Source organism: Bidens hawaiensis, unplaced genomic scaffold (genome assembly GCF_021521415.1).
Source record: "Bidens hawaiensis isolate Kalapana, Puna unplaced genomic scaffold, B.hawaiensis_p1.1 tig00002477_1, whole genome shotgun sequence".
NCBI classification, from domain to species: domain Eukaryota; kingdom Viridiplantae; phylum Streptophyta; class Magnoliopsida; order Asterales; family Asteraceae; genus Bidens; species Bidens hawaiensis.
Genome location: NW_027491136.1, coordinates 2717908 through 2736030, shown reverse-complemented (window position 1 = coordinate 2736030; position 18123 = coordinate 2717908). Strand labels below are relative to the sequence as shown.

Below are 18123 nucleotides of genomic sequence, written 5' to 3'. Positions count from 1 at the left end.
GATTTATGTTGATAATCTAGAGTTTGTATTACTAGTTGTTCTTAGTGTAGTTCTGTTTCTGGTTAGTTTTTGGACCCTTTTGGCTGTTTGTCTTTCGTGTTATTTGTATATTCAAAACATACCTGATGTTAAGCTCTTTTGTGTGTTGTACTGTTGGCTGCAACAATAGATGTTGAGTTATTGGTCATAATGACAAAAAAGGTAAAGTAACAAATAATGTGGAACAATGGGCTCAATTTAACCCAATTGAAAGAATGCTTAAATTGTACCCATTTCACTCTTTTATCTAGGGCCCCAAACAGCTCGCCGCTTAAACTCGTTCGTTGCTCGTTTGGAAATTGTTCGAAAAATGTTCGCTCGATTGTAAACGAACCGCTCTGCTCGGTTCGGTTTGTAAACGAGCCAAGCAACTAGCAAAGGTCTGTTCGGTTCGGCTCGAATATTTTTAATTTATCTTATATATAATTATATATGAACAAAAATATAAATGAATAGAAAAAACACATAAATATAGGTATACAATTATTTAAACCATTTAAAATTTTCTTAATTTTGTCAATTTTATAGTTTTATTTGTTCACTTTAAATTTTCAGAATACATGAAGCTCGTTTACATGCTAATTATATCTCTGTTAATATTAAATTCTCATAAAAATTTACAACATATTACACGTTTGTCTAAAAACTACTAATATTTGTACAAAATATATTATTTACAACCTTCAAACTTGTTTCTTATTGAAAATTTTAATGTGAAAAATAAATAAATAACGCTCTAAAATCGCTCGATGTTTGATCGAAAAATGCTCGATTCGATTTTGGCTCATTTCGATTTTCGCTCAGTTCAAATTTCAGCCGTTCGGTTTGGTTTGGTTGTAAACGAGCCAAACGACGAACAAGCCTTCGCTCAGTTCGGTTCGGCTCGTGAACAACCCTACTTTTATTAGAAGAGAATTATACGGGGTAGAGGTGCACAGCCAACCGGGCTAACCGGTACGCTCCAACCTGAAATCCTAACCGGCCACCACTGACCGGTTTATACCCGTTTGGCCGTTTCTAACCGCCGGTTAGAAACAGATTTATATTATTGATCTCTGAAACTTGTTAATTGAACCGGTTTATTTTGTTGTTTTTTGTTATTTTTTTTAAGATCTTTTTTTTTCCGGCTATTTACCGGTTAACCGGTTCAGTTATACCTGAAACCAGTTATATCGATAAGGGTTTCTTGTCGCAAAACCGATTAGTACCCGACCCGATTAACCGGTTATTTGACCGTTGAACTCTAACCGGTTTTGTGTACCACTAAATTACGGGGTACTAGATGATGCAATTGAAAAGTTGATGTACTTCTGGGATTTAAATTCTGTAAAGCTAAGTTGTTGATTACGACTATATATAAGAGAACTTTTTATTATCTTACAACCCATAGTCATAAACATAGACATGGTTTATAATATGTCACCACATACGCATCCATCACCACACTAGAAACAATAAAAACCAACATGTAAACGTTTTACTTATTTGTCATGTGTTGAGCCATCCAAGCTGGTATTACTGCTGATGGTCGACCTACTCGCGGGTTCTCTTCTACTTCACCATCACCTCCAGCCTGACACGTGTTGCTACGTATCAAATGCACACGCGTTAGGCTTCCGTCGTTAATCATTTAACTTTTCACGACTTAACAAACAACTATATAAAAAGAAAAGAGTAACATTACCGGTTGCTTAGTATGTCAACATGAAATGATGGCATCATCTCATTGGTCTGCTGCTGATTTAACTTAATCTCGGCTACTTCTTTCTCCTTTTCTTTGATCTGCACAAATTTATTTGCTTACAAAGAAAGTTGTTCTAATTATGCAGCAAATTTTGTCCAACGGACACATTTTTAGTTGGATAGTATTATCATATTTGTGTTGTTCATGATCTGAAGTTTGTTTTGTACTAGGTCTAGACTAGAATACTAGACGTCCCAAAGTGAATGCTTGCTGAAGGCTACATGCCTAACGATAGGGGTGCATGAAACCGAAATAACCGACCCGTAACCAAACTAACCGAACCCAACACAAAACCGCTAATTTGGTCTTATGTGTTGGAAAAATAGAATATTGTGAATGAAGATTAATTATAATAATTAATATTAAACTCTTCATATAGTCATGAAACTCATGAGTAGAGCATTTTTATGACAATTGATTAGTTTTTATTAGATTACTAGTTTTAGAGCCCGTGTCACGCACACAATAATTCAAATTATAAGTAAAACAAATAATTACATAGCGTATATGAAAAAAAAATATATTACATCTATGCCTGTATCTATATAATATGTATATAAGTTGATTTTATTTATATCACAAATTGATTCTTTTTAATTTAACTTAATAAAAAAAATGTTCGTGCAAAATCGTACCCGAAAATGCTTCTTTCTATTAAAAAATTCATTCTCGGTGTCATATATGTATAATTAGAAGAATTTTGGTTATGAACCAATTTCGAAAATAAGACCTCTCATACGATAGTAGTTAGCCTAAATATAAAAGAGGCGTTACCTTTATTGATATATTTATCAATTTACCCCCCATCAAAGTAAAGTAGGATATTAAATTGTAGCAATGGATGTTCTTCAAGAACTATGTTTTCCTGAGTTACACCATAAAAAAGATTTTGATAAGTTTCAGAGGGCTTCTCGACTTTGTCATAATGACAACATAAAAAATAACATGTTAACCGATTCAATTTTGTGAATATTTTGTTTCATTTGAGCATAGTTATGCATGACATGCTTCCCATACAACGTTCTGATCACCATTGAAGGAAAAATTAATTTTGACATAAATATTTCAAATTTGATAAAAGTTATAAGCATTGATAGGCATGGGGGTGGCATGTCGAAAGTGTTCGCAATCTTTTCTTAAATTTTAATAGTTGAAGGAAAAATAGTCAATTTGCCAAATCCCAAACCTTTTGATTATTTCAAAAAATGCCCTTATAAATAAACCTGAAACCTGAATCATGTTTAAAATTTTAACTTTCATACTTTTGACATTTTGAAGTCAACACTTTGAACCCATAAAAAATTTGACGATAAATCTATTTTGCATTCTCAAACTTTTAAAAATACTCAAAATTTTCATTTTTGACCCGTAACAAATTTTGACCTAAATGTAGTTAACTTGTACCAAACAATCTATTTACCAACTTTTGACCCATAAAAAACCCGAAACAATTTTCATTTGAGAAACATGATTTGTTGTTAATTTTTGGAATTCACCTAGTATTTTGAAATATATAGTAAAATAGTAGGTTAATATTTATATTTATAAAAATATATAGATATTATATAAATATAGTGTAAAAGAAAAGTGAATAATTATTGATTTATTACATATATTAGGCATATTAGTTTTGGAGGGAAAAAATTATGATAATTAACCAAAACATGACAAGTGTCCATATTTATTTTATTTTATTAGAATAGGTAGATTAAATTCTAATTAAGACAGACTTTACTCACCCTTATCTCTTGTATATATAATAGGCTATGCGCCTTATTTGAAAGAAGCAAGAAAAAATACAAGCTAGAAAATTCAAAGGAAAATGCATGCATGCAAGAAGAGTTATTGGTGAAGAAGAAAGCTTTAAAGACTTATATATTAGAAACCTATGGAGATGAGTTTCCAAACCTATAGAGATGAGTTTCTCCACTTGATTCATTTACTTCTTTATTCTATTATTTTGCCATAAGTTCTAACACTACACTTTAATTACCTCGATATAACCTATGGAGATGAGTTTCCAAACCTATAGAGATGGACATCTCCGACAGTGCTAACTGCTTCGGCTGTTGTACGCTGGGAAACAGACGCGATGTCTTATGTAGAGGCGCGGAATCTGTTTTTAGGGAAGCGTATTGAACATGTGCCTCAGCCTTAACCGTCAACTTTTGTTTCGTTCATTTTTGCAGCCAAAGAGACTACTAGAAGTCGTTGATGTGGTAAAAGTTGGAAATTTTATTTTTTATGTTTGTGTCAAGAAGATTACAAGAAAATGTTGCTAAATAACAAGTTAAATACTTTATCATTTGAAGATCTTGAGTTGAATCATTTAACATATTTGTTACGTTATTTCATTGTTTATTTTATTTTAGCTTATGGTATTTATACTACTTATTTTCTCATGTTAATAACGAGTGTATCGTTATTATTTGTATTAATTTTAATATCAAAAGTGTCCCATATTCCTACAATCTTAAAACATATTTCGCGCCTCTACATTAGACAACGCGTCTGTGTTCCAGGATACAACAACCGAAGCAGTTTGTACTGCCGGAGATGTCCACACGCCTGAGGTTACATTAGTTAAATTGTAGTATTAGAACTTGTGGGAAAAATAAAAAGAATGAAACGGTGGTGTAATCGAATGGAGAAACCCATCTCTATATGTTCTCAACATATGATTCTTTAATGCTTTCTTCTTCACCATAACTCCTCATGCATGCATGTATTTTTTTCCTTAAATTTCCTAGCTTCTCATTTTTCTAGCACTTTCCAATGAGACACATAGCCTACTATATTATACCAGAGTTAAGGGTGAGTGAAAAGCTTCACTTAATTAGAGACTTAATTCTCTAATAAAATCCATTAAGTGCCATAAAGAAAACTCTACTCAAGAATTTCAATATATGAAGAGTTATAGTATTAATAACCTAATAAATTAATTTCCATTCATTTTTTTATAATTTTTCAACAATCCCCACATGAATGGAGATGTGCTTGCCTTAATGATATACAAATATTAGAACCAGATTCAGGTGGCCACTGAGGTTATAGTCTTAGAAAGTTGACAATAGACAATATTAACTTGTAAGTGAAGAACACATCATGACAATTGATCTCAACTACGCAAGTTATCTGTAGTGACTAGGCAAAGTCAACGATAATGTAATGGATCCAACAACCTAAGGGTTTAGTAGAGATCATGTTGTGGAATGAGACTAAAGCCCATGAAAAAAGGGTATATAAAGGAAACCTAACTTAGCTGACTGGAGATCCCAATATCTAAGTTCAATAAGACAACCTAATTATATATATTCATGGGTGGTCACTGTGGGGGGCATAACTTATAAGTTAACACATGAGCTAATATATATATCTTCCTAAAGTATAAAGAGAGTCTAATTACTTCCTAGTCCATTCCTATAACAACAGCGACATGTTGTGAGGTTAAGCATAATATATGGTTAATGATCTGTGTAAATCATTATAACCTTAATGCTTTTAATGATTTCTGGATAATCACTTATGTGAAAGAAAAGTGGGGTCGCTTCGAATGAAATTGTGGGGTGTGCAATTCCTAGAGCTTTCACAGAACCAGGCTAGTGTTCTAGGACCATAATGGACACGACAATGAGGGGACGTGCCCGGTAGGGGTGTTCTTCGGGTTTTGGGTTGTTTGGGTCGGTTTGTTCGGGTTTGAGATCAAAACAAATTGACCCAAGAACCAACCCAAATAACTTCGGTTTATTCGGGTTTCGGGTTGAACGGATCGGGTTAATTTGGGTCGGGTTTTGGGTTTAACAAATTAAAAAAATATGTCCACCTTTGACAATGTTATAATTAAAAAAGCATATTCCAAGCCGTTATAAAACCATAATATGCAACCATATTCAACAATAACATATATTATTTAGCAAAACATGAAATTTATCATACATGCATGCATTAGACCGGATGAAGGAGTGTTGTAGTATGTATATCAATACAGGCTCGATACATATTTGTTTAAATATTTTACTATTTAAGTTTTTGAACTGAATATACATTCTCAACATGCTTTATGGTCATTAATGCATTGGGATGTGATAAATCCAATATTATCGAAGTCTTGAGAACAATCGAACAAGAATACATAAGGTCAATATGTTACTTCAACGCTAAACTACCCTATAAAAATTAGGGATACATGCATCGATGTATTATACTTCGGGTTATTCGGGTCAACCCGAATTTGGGTATTTCAACCCAAATACCGACCCGAATATTTTATCTCGGATTCGGGTTAGGAGCTTAATCGGTTCGGGTGAATTCGGTTCGGGTTATTCGGGTCTCGGGTCACTTCGATTCGGGTTCGTTATTCGGGTACGGTTAAAAAACACACCCCAAGTGCCCCGCTAGGGAGAGTATTGTGTGAAGTGTATTGTCGTCTACACAAATGGGGGTTTGTTCAAGGATATCACGTCTACTAACCGCTAGGAGACTAAGTATGCTTCACAAAGGAATGTTCAAAGCTAACACCTACCTATCCTGCAATACTCAACTGTCGAGGTTCTATTGGACATTTTGGTGTGTTTTGATCAATCTCCATTCATGTGGGGGATTGTTGGAAAAATAGAATATTGTGAATAAAGATTAATGATAATAGTTAATATTAAACTCTTCATATAGTCATGAAACTCTTGAGTAGAGCCTTTTTATGACAATTGATTAGCTTTTATTAGATTATTAAATTCTAATTAAGACACACTTTACTCACCCTTATCTCTTGTATATATAATAGACTATGCGCATTATTTGAAAGAAGCAAGAAAAAATACAAACTACAAAATTCAAAAGAAAATGCATGCATGCAAGAAGAGTTATTGGTGAAGAAGAAATCTTTAAAGACTCATATATTAGAAACCTATGGAGATGAGTTTCCAAACCTATAGAGATGCGTTTCTCTACTTGATTCATTTACTTCTTTATTCTATTATTTTTCCATAAGTTCTAACACTACACTTTAATTACCCCAATATAATCTCGGGCGCGTGGACATCTCCGGCATTGCTAACTGCTTCAGTTGTTGTACCCTGGGAAACAGACGCGATGTCTTATGTAGAGGCGCGTAATCTGTTTTAAGGGAAGCGTATTGAACATGTGCCTCAGCCTTAACCGTCAACTTTTGTTTCGTTCATTTTTGCAGCCAAAGAGAATACTAGAAGTCGTTGATGTGGTAAAAGTTGGAAATTTTATATTTTAAGTTCGTATCAAGAAGATTACAAGAAAATGTTGCTAAATAACAAGTTGAAAACTTAATCATTTGAAGATCTTGAGTTGAATCATTTAACATATTTGTTACGTTATTTCATTGTTTATTTTATTTTAGCTTATGGTATTTGTATTACTTATTTTCTCATGTTAATAACGAGAGTATCGTTATTATTTGTATTAATTTTAATATCAAAAGTGTCCCATATTCCTACATTATGTTTTCCCAAAAACCGAATTCCCAGTTCTATTGCAATACCGGACCAAACCAACCTTTATAATAGTAACTAAACCGGAAAAACTGAATTTTGTTATTGAATTTATTAATTATAATTTTTACTTTTGAATGTTAACTCATAAAAGAAAATGTTGCTAAATAACAAGTTGAAAACTTAATCATTTGAAGATCTTGAGTTGAATCATTTAACATATTTGTTACGTTATTTCATTGTTTATTTTATTTTAGCTTATGGTATTTGTATTACTTATTTTCTCATGTTAATAACGAGAGTATCGTTATTATTTGTATTAATTTTAATATCAAAAGTGTCCCATATTCCTACATTATGTTTTCCCAAAAACCGAATTCCCAGTTCTATTGCAATACCGGACCAAACCAACCTTTATAATAGTAACTAAACCGGAAAAACTGAATTTTGTTATTGAATTTATTAATTATAATTTTTACTTTTGAATGTTAACTCATAAAAGAATAATAAATAGTGTAGGTGAAAAATTTTAAACTCAAATGTGTAATAATCAACTAACAAAAAATTTACGCCGAAGTTTCAAACCCATATTCATTACTTAGGCCACTTTTTTTTTCGCCTAAAATTCAGCCCAAATGGCAAAACAGAAAAAACTGAAATCGAACTGGACCCATTGTGAAAACCAAAATTCAGAAACCGGAAAAACCGAAACCCAATGGGAAAAAAAACCCGAAAACCAAATTTTTAGTTTTGGTTTGGTTTGAGTCAAAACCGACCAATACACAGCCATACCCAACACACACTTTATCTAGTAAGTCTTGGTAGAGTACTGGTGGCCCGTGACTGTAAAAATTAAAAAACTTAAATCTAATTAACAAAAATTTGCTTGTTAGGCTATGGGTAATGGATTATAAGTGGTGGGAGGCCGAGAGGTGACCACATCAGCCAAATGGGGTGCCAAAAACGAGTATGAGGGCGCCAAACTCCCATCGCCAAGGCTTTAATGGAGGTTTGAGAGATAGGCTCCATCCCAATCAACCAATCACACATTTTTTTTATCTTTAATTTACATTTTAGTTAAAATCACCACACCAAAATGAAAGGGTGGTTAGTTAGGCTGTATGCTATGGTGAGGGGCATTGAAGCCCCTCCACAGTGCCGGCCACGTCAGCGTCACATGGGCACCGAGGGCTTCGAAGGCCTTCTCCATAACGTCCCGCTATGGTTAAAGCCCCCTTAGGCGCCCCATTAAATATATAAATATATATGTATGTGTGTGGATGAGAGTAAGAGAGAGAGAGAGAGAAGGCGCCGGTCGTCTGATGCCCCCCCCCCCCTCGCTTCCACGCCCGCCTCCACCGCGCCCCCCGGCGGTGCTCCTTCTCCTTCGGCGCCCATTATTCCCCTCCACCGCGCCCATAGCGTGGAGTCTTAAAGCCCCCACTGCTTACGTGGCAGTGACGTGACACTTTGGCATACACCATATGTTTAAGCCACTACACAATCTTATTGAATATGAGACATGGGTGTACCGTCTTTTGGAGCTGATTAATCGTTTCAAGCATCAGATGGTTCTGCAAATAACATAATCGCGGTTTAAATCTCACTAATTAACATTTGACTGACATGAAAGAAATGAAGAAGATCCGCAAATATACCTTTCTTAACCTAATGTGTTTAAGGCCTGTATCAATTTGCTGCTCTAGACTCTGAATCTCTTTCAGACTCAACGACTCAAGTTCTTCTCCAATTAAATTCCTAAAATACATAAAAACATGTTTTTTTAACAGAATCTTAATCAAGCACTTAACATTTGTAGCTACCTTTGTCGTTTATGCAAAAACTCGATTCTAGCTTTAAGCTTGACATGATCCATAGTTGAGATTTCCTATAAAAATTTAAAGAATCAAGTCTTTGATTTTGAGAAAGAAAACAGTTAATAAGCACGATATTTGAACATTAACGGATGGCTTTAAGCGTGACATACTTCGATGTTTGTTGAATTATGTTGCGCCTCCGCATGCAAGTGTCTTTCGTACCTCTCAAGGATCCTTTCCATTCTGTTGTTAAAAAGATGGTGTTATTATAATGTATAAAAAAATCAAAAGAAACCAGAATTAGATCAAGTAAAACAAGCATATTCAATTCAAATAATTACTATCATATATTCATATATAAATGATATTCTATGTAACATCATTTATCACGCAGTGATCACAGTTGAACTGGAATGTTATATCTACCTCTTATTATTTTTAAAATTTTTCATGAAAACATGTTGTTGGCCTTCATGCATGTACTTCAGTTTAGAAAATTTTGAACTTGTGAAATGATTCAATTTTAGTAAATATATCTTCAAACATCATTTATGAAAGTACGTAAATGCATGCTTAATTACTGAATGAAGGTGTTACATGAAAATAACCATGCATTAGTTCCTGTCTTATAGAATTCCTCTTAGACTACACGCTATGGGCGCCGAAGGAGGAAGGAACACCGCCGGAGGGCGCGGAGAGCTGGGCTTCTTCTAGACGGCCGGCGCGGAGGAAGGTGGGGTGGACCCCCTCTTTCTCCATCTCTCACGCACATGCATATATGTGTGTGTATATATATATATATTGGGGGGGGGGGGTCCCAAGGGGCTTTAAACCATAGCGGGGTGGGTTTCGAAGCCCCGTGGCATTGACGTGGTGATGACGTGGCACGGTGGAGGGGTTTCGATGCCACCCACGATAGTGGATAGCCTTAATGACTTAATGTGCTTTATATTCAATTATTTTCACGGCCGAAACAAGCAAAGATGCCAGGATTTAGATCAAATTTACCAGATCCATAAGCTTGTTTGCATCCTAATTTGTTAAATATAGTATGAGACGAAAGTCTTTCTCATATATTCGTGGTACAAGTTAGCACTACATTTGATAAATTAATGCATTTTCATTAAGTTTTAAGCCTATCGTCCCACGTCCAAGTTGGATAAGAGAGAGTTCATCTTTTTGTGTACTTAAACCATTTGCTTAAAATCCCTCAATTAAGAGATAATTTATCAATTTTACTTCACACAAAGTTGAATTCATTCATCATCATGTGTCATGTGTATGAATCGACCAAGGATACATAAAAACTTAGGGCTGAGCACGGTTTGGTTCGGTTCGGTTATTAGGCGAAACCCAAACCGAAACCGAAGTAATCGGTTATTTGAATATGCAAACCGTTCAGTTTTTCGGTTTTTCAGTTAATTTCGGTTTTCGTTCAGTTATTTTCGGTTTTTTTTTTTAAATTATGTATTGACATTGCAAAAAATTAAAAAATGAAAATGCATATATTAAGCTTGTATAAGAACGTGTTAGATTACCACAATCCATATATATATTGAATTCAAAAAATAAAAAAAAAACGCGTGTTACGTGGAACTATACGAATACAAAGTTGCTAAATAGAGTTTAAAAATTAAAAAGTACTAAAAGTTTAGTCTCGATCTTCATTTATTGAATGACATTTATCTTAAAAGTTTAGTTAATTCCTCATTATCTTGATAATCTTTATCATCATCAATTGCTTCGGTTCGGTTTTTTTCGATTTTTTTTCACATTTGGTAATTCGGGTTATCTTTTTAATTATACTTGAATCTATTATTTATTGTTTAGAAGCATCAACTGGGTTACATTTTTGACAAATTTTGTTGTCCGACAGGTGTATGATGAAATGCATGTAGCTAAAAAGGTTTGATTTTTAAAAATGGATAACCGAATCGAAACCGAAATTTTGGTTTTTCAAAAGAAACAAAAAATTAACCGTCGGTTAATGCTTCGGTTCGGTTTTTTCGGTTAAATTGGTTTTCTGCTCACCTCTAAAAAATTCGTTAATACTCCTCCATTTTAGGTTTTGAATCAACCATGTTGTAGTTATTACAATTACTGACAACTAACTTCGGCCATTGTAAGGTTCATGATCTGGTATATGTTTCTTATATCGTGTATACGGAAATCACTTTCCAAAAGTGGTATTTCGACCCCTTAAATACCTAGGTGTCAAAAAAATCAATTTTGGAATAACATAGGGAACTAGCACTTAAGTATAAAGCAATAATTTAACAAAATTTCACAGAAGATATATTGTAGATATATAGGTTGTATAATGTTTATTATGCATGTCTCAAAATATTTTTAGGGCCAAGAATAATGTAACATGAATATTTAACTAATGCACCTTTTCATGAAACATTGCATTAATGTTTAAGAAGGTTAGTTACAAATTTAAACATAAAATGACACCTTTTAAAATTTTGCGTAAAAAGTTGTTACAACTACGACAGTTAAATTTTTGTTATACTATAACATCTAAGTAGAAGGCCGGTGTAAGGGTTATATCTAACATATTTATACACAACAATATTCAAAACTACGACCTACCGCATGTGCTGATGTGCATGCACCCACAGACCAACGGATGTGTAAAATGTTGATCCAACATTTGATGTTTGTTGACCTATAAAAGGTATATCGTCCCTTTACTTATAATTCAGAGTAAACTTCAATTTATTTATAGCCATTTCAAGGATCAAATTTCACTTATGTTTCTTACAAAGCATGTAATCTATGTCTATATATTCTAGAAGCATATAATCCATATCTTCTAGTCTGTATACTTAGTCCTCACTAAAATCACCAACATATTTTGATACGACCCACGTACCCGCTGACTCAATCCAGCAGACCCGACTCAGTAACTCAGTTAACAAAGAGTGAAGAAGTCAACAATTAATTCTTAAAATCATGCATGCATTATAGGATAAGAGATATGCACGTTTATATTTTCTTCATGTTTAATTACTTCATCCAAAAGGGGGTTGTGGCGCAGCTTGTTGCCCGCTTACCAGCCACTTTATTGTAAATCGTTTGGTTGGTTTCAACGAATTACCATCAAATTACTTTATTTACATGCTTGCATTATCTCCATATTTCTAGCATCACGCTAATTAGTTTATGCAATTACTTCATGTATTTAAGTTGAGTTTGAGTTAATGAAAAAAACAGAGAAAATTGTTCCAAAAATCTTTTCTTCTTATTTTCTTGTTAATCTTGATGGTTGACCCACTTAAGGGTTACGATCTATTTACTCGTTTTTGTGTGATCATTGATTTACACATTCTACATACGTACAAGTTGAGCTGATTTACTATTTAAGAAGTAACTTTAATTTACTTTTATTAGTTTGATTTCATTTCTATTGGCGGTGCTTAAAATATCGTAACATACAAATAATTAAAACATTAATCAATTGATCTTTAAAATTCAACAATGTAACTTATGTAAGTTTCCACCTAAGCAAACCATAAGATATTTACATAATATAAAAACTGACCAATCTGTCACTTGGAACGTGAAAAAGTAAAGATAACTTTCACTGTTTATATAAAGTGAGAGAGTCTATAAAACTCTAACATATTATCCTATTATACATGATAATCAATCAAACTATGTAAATATCTCGTGCAATTAACCGTATTATGCAAACTTCTTTCATTTTTAAGAACACAAGACAACTAAACCATAATAACAGTTCAACAAGTTTTTTTTTTTTAAGATATGACTTTATATTTCTTATTAAACTCAAAACGATTACAATAAAATGACAGACAAACGAACAACAAACTGCGTCGAAGCCCCACTTTTGAATAACAAGTTTTCAAAATATCAATTAAATCTAGGATTTCTTTTGAAAGAAAACATGTTATAAAAGACCATCTAATATCATCAACCGGTCCGACCAGAGAACCTAGAACTTATTAAACCGCAGATTCAATAACAAGTCCGGTACGAAAACGATGAAATTAAACATCGCCTAATAAGAATAAATATATATTTTTTTAATTAATGATTAGAAAATTCTTAGAATAATTTATTGTGTATTTCTTCTATTTATCTTGACATATACATATTTTGTTATAAATATTAGTAAAATAATGATATTTGACATATATATAATATCCAAAAATTTATTTTCTTTATATTTACCATGTTCGAGTACTCTCCGAGTACACCCAACTCTCCAGTCGACCGCCTAGCGACTTTTGCAACCTTGTTATAAACTAGTAGAAAGCTAACTCAAAAACCCTTAAGTTTTACAAGTACGACAAATAACAAATTACCCTATACGTACGCAAGATTAGTCAAATAAACTGCGCATAAATTAACTTGATTTCATGTACAGTTGCGGATGCATAAAATCAGTTCCGTCGACTTTCAACACATAAAACTAAAAGAAACAACTAAAATTGCATAAGCTAATGATGGAGTGCGTGAGTATAAATACGTACGAAGAATTGGTAGAGTATTCGCAGAGCTTTCCTTTAGTTGAGAAGACGATAAGTGCAACATCGGCGTCACATAGAACCGAGATCTCGTGAGATTTCTTCAACAGTCCAGACCTCCGTTTCGAAAACGTCACCTGCCGGTTTATCTTATTCTCTATCCTCTTCAACGTCACTTTTCCTCTACCCATCTCTCTCTCTCTCACAAAGGACTTCTTGTTCCACAGTTGTAATAACTGAATTCAGCTACAAGATAATGATTTTATTTCCTTCAAATAAGTGTTATATATGCTATATTTAAATACCCATCACCTAAAATTTACAAACACGTGGTAATAAATAAATATATTTTGACTGTTCAAAAAAAAATAAATATATTTTGTTACTACCATAGATATAAGTATATAACGAATAATAATAACATGTTTTTTTTTCTTATTGAACAATAATAATAATAATAATAATTATTATTATTATTATTACTTGTAATTTCGTAATGTGTAGGATGATGTTAAAACGAGTGAAGATGGATTTGAAGGGTTAATTCTTGTTTAAAAAATATAATAGTTGTTTAATAAATGGGAATGTCCAAACTTATGCAAGAATAAGGAGGAACAATTTCCAAAAATCAGTAACAATTATTGAGAAATTTTCAAAAATGGTTATAACGAATTTGAGTGGAAACATGGTGCTGAATAATGATGTTCTCGTCGCTTTCAATGTTTTAGATATATTTTATAATTTATATTATTATTATTTATTTATTTTTTAAGTATTATTCAAGATCTGAACATCAATCTTTTGGTTGTGAAACACGTCTTAAGCTTTCGAATGCTTCTTAAGAACTCATTATTAGTATTTTCATTTACTTGCTATTTTTCTTCTTATGAAATATATATAAAGTTTGACTAAATCTGAAAATAATTTTGTAAATAACATTTAAGCAATCTATTTAATAAGTTTTTAAACTTGAGCTTAATTAAATAAGAAAAATAAAAGAAATTCTATTTTTGGAAATCTTAGGATTCTTTTCCTTTAAAAAGAAACTTTATAATAAAAAAATGATGATGACGAAGATAAAAATAATAATATTTGGGAGTTTGGAGACAGGAAACCAAGTGGTATTTGAAAACCATAGTTGTTTTGGAAATAACGTTGTCGATGTATGATTGGGTGAAGAACGTTGTCGATGTATGATTGGGTGAAGAACATATTAGAGCTATTCTTGTCCAATAGAAAAGGGACCACATAGTACAAGTGGAAGATGGTGGGTATGAGAGGTTTAAGTGCAAATTGCCTAGTCCAAAATAGCATATATTAACCAAAGAGATTCCACCTTTAAAGAAAGAACATTCACTTCCCAAAAAAATCAATTAGCTTCTCTAATTTAACTGAGTATCTAAATTTAGATTTCCGAAAGTTTTTAATAGTTCATATTCTTTGTGTGAAATTTCAGTAGATATACAATCAATATTCGAATTCTATAAAGAGATATTTAACATAATTAAGATATATATATATTTATATATATATATATATATATATATATATATATATATAGGGTAAGGTTAAAATAAAAACCCATTTAAGTTGTGAAACCCGCGAAAACCCTATGTAACATCGTTTTTTTTTGTTACATGTAATATATGTTGTAACATTCAATACAAAACATCAAAAAAAATGTTTTGCTATTTTTTAACATTTTTTTACTAATTTTTATATATGTATTCAGGAGAGAGAAAACGTTATATATATATTCACATTTTTTATTCACTTTAATTGTGGATCACAAGATTTAAACATTAATTAAAAACATGTGGTTGAAAATGAGTTTCTAGAGTTTTCACAACTTAAGTGGGTTTTCATTTTATATTTAGCCTATATATATATTGACCGATCAACAAAATAATTTTATTAAAAAATGCAACACTAGCAAGAAGCTAGAATACCAAGAACACAATACAACCAAATTTGGGACGTGGCACCTTACAACGCATTAAAATTAAACGTACACCACTTTTCCCACGTTAAATTCGGCCACCTTAAACGACTTTTTACCCATAAATAGCTCAAAGCTTTTTAAAGCTTCAAAAAAATATATTTAAAATATCTTAAAATTATCTAAAATATATGCGAATTTTCAGAAAGTCATACAAAATATCTAAAATATAAAAAAAATTAATTGTTTAATAATTAGAATAAATATTTCAGATATCCGAAATATTTAATATTACTATCTAGATCCAAATTTTCAGATTCAAAATTTCAAATAATTCATGTTTGGTTTCAGAGCAAAAACAAATCAATTGTAGGTCCCGAAACCGGATTCGACACCGAACGGCTTTGTTCTTGCTAATTTTGCTCGAGATGGGTGCGGTAAATCAAACGACCGAACATAAATAATATAAAGATAAAATAAATGAACGATATCATTGTCGGTTAAAGATTTGATATATTAATAAACGAACCGACCCATCCAAGGTGAGCTCCCCTTGGGTGGATGACTTACACAATGAAAAACACACATATAAAATACAACATATGTCCCTATTTATAGATAAACAAAAAAACATTCTAGAAGCATTCTCCTATTGAAGTTAAACGCGTGACTCGGATCAATCCATGTTGTTGGTTAGCAGAAATCACCAACGACACTCGGATCTTTGTTTTGTTTAGTTTATTTGCTTGAAGATAAGAAAGAAGAAGAGGATGGAGAGAAGAAACTTTATTTTCTAAAAAGCGTCTTGAGTTGTGAAGAGTTAGAGTTGGAGAAATGGGTAAGTGACTCTTTATATATGGTCCCCATTTCTCTAAAGTTTACATAATAAACCTACAAAATAAACGTACCGAGTACGTAATACACCGACTAAAATCAAACTAGAACGACATACACAATCCTAAAAACAATATAGAATATTGGCCCTACAATCTCCCTATAGGATTGAGTATGTCAAGGAACCTTCGTCGAATTCTTTGCTTCGTCTTTATTTCTTGAAACTTAGTACTTGTCTTGATCTAGGATCTTGAACCAGATGGATCTTGAACAGTTCTTTATTTTCCTTTCTTGTAGACTTGAACTTCAATCTTATTTTCTGGGAAGGATCGGCAACAACAAATTTTAGAAACATCAGATGCGGGAGGCTCGGCATCTAATTTTATTTTGTTGACTTTCTTGAGCCGACTGATTTCTTTCCTTGTCTTCAAACACGATCAGTTCATCCTAGATTCAATCACCAACATTCACGTTCTCGTTTTCTTTTAAGCGCTTCAACATCTGTAATTCTAAACAGACTTGATCTTGATCCACCTGTCCATGTATAACTGCACAAAACTTAGAACGAATAAGATTCGTTCACAGACCCTCTCGAGGGTCAAAGAAGAATTCGTTCACAGGCCCTCCCAATTTTAGTCCCTTAACTTGTAAATGATTTGTTTAAGTCCCAGATTTCCAACGAACTTCGCATGAACGACCTTGACAACAAAACACATGATTTTGAATAAAACAAGATTTAATAAAAATATGTACAAACACAATAAAAACTTAAAATCTTTTTGGCATTTTCATATATTTTTAAAATTACGAAAATATATACATAATATTTTGAAGTTGAAACATAAAATAAAACAAAAATAAGATAGGAGTAAAGATGAAATTAATATTACATATCAATAATATTTACAAAAAAGTTTACTAAATTAATTTTCTGAGAAAGATCACAACATGGAATCACATTATCTGTTAACGTTCTAGATCACACTTCTATTTGGACATTATTATGACAAGAACCCAAAGTCGATTGTAGATATAATTTGTCCACTTTAAACTTAACAAGTATTTTGATGTCAACATGATACGTTAAAGGTTCAATTAGGCACGGTACTTATGTGGTCCCCACTTAGTCAGACATGTTACTGATTCCATCATACCTCGGGCTTACTTTGTGTTAACATATCACCTCAACTTGACTTAAACATTTCTTATTTGATAATAGTACACTTATTAACACTTTTGAAACTTTATTTTGTACACTTGACTCGATCTAGAAAGATTAAAATAAAGCAGAAGTTCAGGGCCTTAACAATCAGGTCGGATAATACCATATTATCACGCAGAGAAAGTCCAAGGCTTGAACAAAGGAAAGAAAATAAAACACAGCAGAAGATTCAGGGCCTTAACAATCAGATCTTGTATGACTACAAATGTAGAAAGTCCAATGCTTGAATCAAAATAAAGGAAGAAATAAAACAGAAGTTAAAATCCTTAGGACTGACTTTTCTTGACTCTTTTTCTTGATTTTTCACTCAATAAAAATTAAAAATTGACACTTATTTTCATAAGACAACTGTGATCAGATAAAGAGAGGCTTAGGTATGACATGTTATTACGTTTCTGCCTTCATTGATATGACTTTAGTTGGAGTCGGCAACCGCTTCATAACGTGTAACCACTAGCATAGGCAGATATTTAAGTTTATATCACTATGACACTTACTCATTTGTCAAGCCTATCTACACATCAAGCAATGATCTTGTTGGCTTTTGATCTACTCTTTTCATGTGCTAGAATC

The 18123-nt window shown here is 32.5% G+C and overlaps 1 protein-coding gene across 1 annotated transcript; it reads right to left on the bottom strand.

The window, feature by feature from the left end:
* Positions 1-1483: 1483 nt before the first annotated feature.
* On the bottom strand, positions 1484-13754 carry LOC143619624 (agamous-like MADS-box protein AGL8 homolog). Its single transcript, XM_077091512.1, has 7 exons — positions 13562-13754; positions 9230-9302; positions 9066-9130; positions 8901-9000; positions 8775-8816; positions 1724-1821; positions 1484-1625 (listed from the first exon to the last, which is right to left on the bottom strand). The coding sequence occupies exons 1-7, from the start codon at positions 13744-13746 to the stop codon at positions 1517-1519; spliced, it is 672 nt and encodes a 223-aa protein (XP_076947627.1). The 5' UTR covers positions 13747-13754; the 3' UTR covers positions 1484-1516.
* Positions 13755-18123: the final 4369 nt, after the last annotated feature.

Excerpts from the sequence above, each read along its gene's own strand:
- LOC143619624 (XM_077091512.1), bottom strand. The coding sequence starts at position 13,746 with ATGGGTAGAGGAAAAGTGACGTTGAAGAGGATAGAGAATAAGATAAAC. Across the intron at positions 8,817-8,900 it reads AACACATTAGGTTAAGAAAG|AACCATCTGATGCTTGAAAC; the intron begins GTATATTTGCGG and ends TGTTATTTGCAG. Across the intron at positions 1,822-8,774 it reads TTAATCAGCTCCAAAAGACG|ATCAAAGAAAAGGAGAAAGA; the intron begins GTACACCCATGT and ends AAATTTGTGCAG.